At 37.6% G+C, this 3,183-nt stretch overlaps 1 protein-coding gene across 1 annotated transcript in view; it reads left to right on the top strand.

The window, feature by feature from the left end:
* Positions 1-268: 268 nt before the first annotated feature.
* LOC106473544 (papilin-like) overlaps positions 269-3,183 on the top strand; it is an 18,353-nt gene continuing 15,438 nt past the window's right edge. Inside the window, exons 1-2 of the mRNA XM_022401958.1 lie at positions 269-332; positions 1,159-1,365. Of these exons, the coding sequence (XP_022257666.1) occupies positions 269-332; positions 1,159-1,365 (271 nt within the window). The remainder of the gene's footprint in view (positions 333-1,158; positions 1,366-3,183) is intronic.

Genomic DNA, 3,183 nt, shown 5'->3' with positions numbered 1-3,183 from the left:
GTTTAGATAATGGTTGGTCATACTACTGGTGTTGTAGGTTTATACAATGGATGGTGATACTACTGGTGTTGTAGGTTTATACAATGGCTGGTGATACTACTGGTGTTGTAGGTTTATACAATGGCTGGTGATACTACTGGTGTTGAAGGTTTATACAATGGATGGTGATACTACTGGTGTTGTAGGTTTATACAATGGCTGGTGATACTACTGGTTTTTGAGGTTTATACAATGGTTGGTCATACTACTGGTGTTGTAGGTTTATACAATGGCTGGTGATACTACTGGTGTTGTAGGTTTAGGTATGGTTGGTGATACTAGTGGCGTTGTAGGTTTGTACAATGGTTGGTCATACTACTGGTGTTGTAGGTTTATACAATGGCTGGTGATACTACTGGTGTTGTAGGTTTAGTTATGGCTGATGATACTACCGGTGTTGTAGGTTTAGACAATGGCTGGTGATACTAGTGGCGTTGTAGGTTTAGACAATGGTTGGTGATACTTCTGGTGTTGTAGGTTTATACAATGGCTGGTGATATTAGTGGCGTTGTAGGTTTAGACAATGGTTGGTGATACTACTAGTGTTGTAGGTTTAGACAATGGCTGGTGATACTAGTGGCGTTGTAGGTTTAGACAATGGCTGGTGATACTAGTGGCGTTGTAGGTTTATACAATGGCTGGTGATACTAGTGGCGTTGTAGGTTTAGACAATGGCTGGTGATACTAGTGGCGTTGTAGGTTTAGACAATGGCTGGTGATACTACTGGTGTTGTAGGTTTAAACTATAGTCACATTATAACGCCCCCACGGCTGAAAGGGCGAGCATGTTTGGTGTGACCGGGATTCGAACCAGCGACCCGCAGATTGTGAGTCGAGCGCCCTAACCACTAGGTCATTCCACGCTCCTCCAGTGACTCAGCAGTAAGCTTGAGGGATCATGTCGCTATAATTCAAGGTTCAATTCTCTCGACTGAGAAAGTGAACAAAGCCGATTTAGCAGAAGAAAAAACAGTTGTTTCTTATTCTTTCGTGTTTGGTTTCGTTAATTCTTCATTATTACAACATTTGTGATACTAGAACTCTTCTTCTTTTCTTTGTGATTTATGAATGAATTAATAATGTTAACTATAAAACATAATTTTTAATGACATTTTTTAGGCGTTGACATCTGTCAGTTACCCCCAGAACGCGGCCCTTGTCGTGCGTCGTTTCGACGGTATTATTACAGCCCAACTCGTCAAAGGTGTCTGTCTTTCGAATACGGCGGATGCCAGGGGAACGAAAACAACTTCAGAAGTGAAGAAGAATGTGAGGCAAGGTGTGAAAAAAGAAATCCCTACTATTCTACTGAAGATCCTAACATTGGTGAGAATACATAAAATACGTTTCAGTGAAGTTGTGATCATAAAACCATAACATTCGTAACCATTCTTAAAAGATCTTTACGATTGTGGATAAAAGCACAGGCAAAACTTTATTTTTCATAGCATACGATCAAGTACAATCTATTATAACAATACGCAGTTTTTGTCTGTCCTGTAAATGCGCGCGCACCTTACTATCTAAATACGCATGCGCTCGCACTTCAATTCATCGGACGTAAACACAAGGCAGACATTTTATACAACAACATATTAAAAGTTCATCAAAGTTTTTAAAAAGGATTAACGTTAGGTCGTAGAATAACTTTATTTAATGATAGTATAAAGCACGGTAAAGTTTAGTCCTAACTAAACTGAAGCAAGAAACGTGTACAAATTACAGTGTTAGTTTATTTATCGAATATAGGCCGCACTTGATAAAGGCTTAACTAATGTTAGGCTTAAGACAAGTAAACTTACTGATTTCGGTGTCTGCGATTAGAATTCTTTTGCATTATTCTAGAAATCCTGTATTCAGAGAAGTACTGTTGCAATAAAGATACGAATTTGACCGCAAATGTTTTGCGGGTCGCTGCAAGTACAAAAATATTTCCTCATTCAAGTTTATGGTGATGATATGCATTATATATAACACTAGTAATGTATAGTAACGGTAACGACACAAGACAAGTCTCACTACGCGAAACACTAAAGGCACAACAAATGATTTAAAGTTCCTGTTAAACCTATCCTATTGAATATAAACAGGTGATGTTAAACATGAATAAATATTAAATATGAATAATCGTTCAAAACTGTTAAAAAAAAAGAGTCCGAAAGGAAAACGAGTGAGAAGTTTTATAATATTCTAATAGTATTCCACCAATAGTCTTATAGACTGATCTCATACAGTCTTGTCTCAAATGGTTGATCATCTAGGCTATGTCTTATAGACTGATCTCATACAGTCTTGTCTCAAATGGTTGATCATCTAGGCTATGTCTTATAGACTGATCTCATACAGTCTTGTCTGAAATGGTTGATCATCTAGGCTATGTCTTATAGACTGATCTCATACAGTCTTGTCTCAAATGGTTGATAATGTAGGCTATGTCTTATATAGTGATCCCATACAGTCTTGTTTCAAATGGTTGATCATCTATGCTATGTCTTATAGAGTGATCCCATACAGTCTTGTCTCAAATGGTTGATCATCTATGCTATGTCTTATATAGTGATCCCATACAGTCTTGTCTCAAATGGTTGATAATGTAGGCTATGTCTTATAGACTGATCCCATACAGTCTTGTTTCAAACGGTTGATCATCTATGCTATGTCTTATAGACTGATCCCATACAGTCTTGTTTCAAATGGTTGATCATCTAGGCTATGTCTTATAGACTGATCTCGTACAGTCTTGTCTCAAATGGTTGATCATCTAGGCTATGTCTTATATAGTGATCCCATTCAGTCTTGTCTCTAATGACTGATCATCTAGGCTATGTCTTTTAGAGTGATCCCATACAGTCTTGTCTCTAATGGTTGATCATCTAGGCTATGTCTTATAGACTGATCTCGTACAGTCTTGTCTCTAATGACTGATCATCTAGGCTATGTCTTATATAGTGATCCCATTCAGTCTTGTCTCTAATGACTGATCATCTATGCTATGTCTTATATAGTGATCCCATTCAGTCTTGTCTCTAATGACTGATCATCTATGCTATGTCTTATATAGTGATCCCATTCAGTCTTGTCTCTAATGACTGATCATCTATGCTATGTCTTATATAGTGATCCCATTCAGTCTTGTCTCTAATG

This window comes from Limulus polyphemus, unplaced genomic scaffold, assembly GCF_000517525.1.
Source record: "Limulus polyphemus unplaced genomic scaffold, Limulus_polyphemus-2.1.2 Scaffold6264, whole genome shotgun sequence".
In the NCBI taxonomy this organism is placed as follows: Eukaryota; Metazoa; Arthropoda; class Merostomata; order Xiphosura; family Limulidae; genus Limulus; species Limulus polyphemus.
Note: the sequence above shows the minus strand (reverse complement) of the source record. Positions and strands in the feature narration are given on the sequence as shown.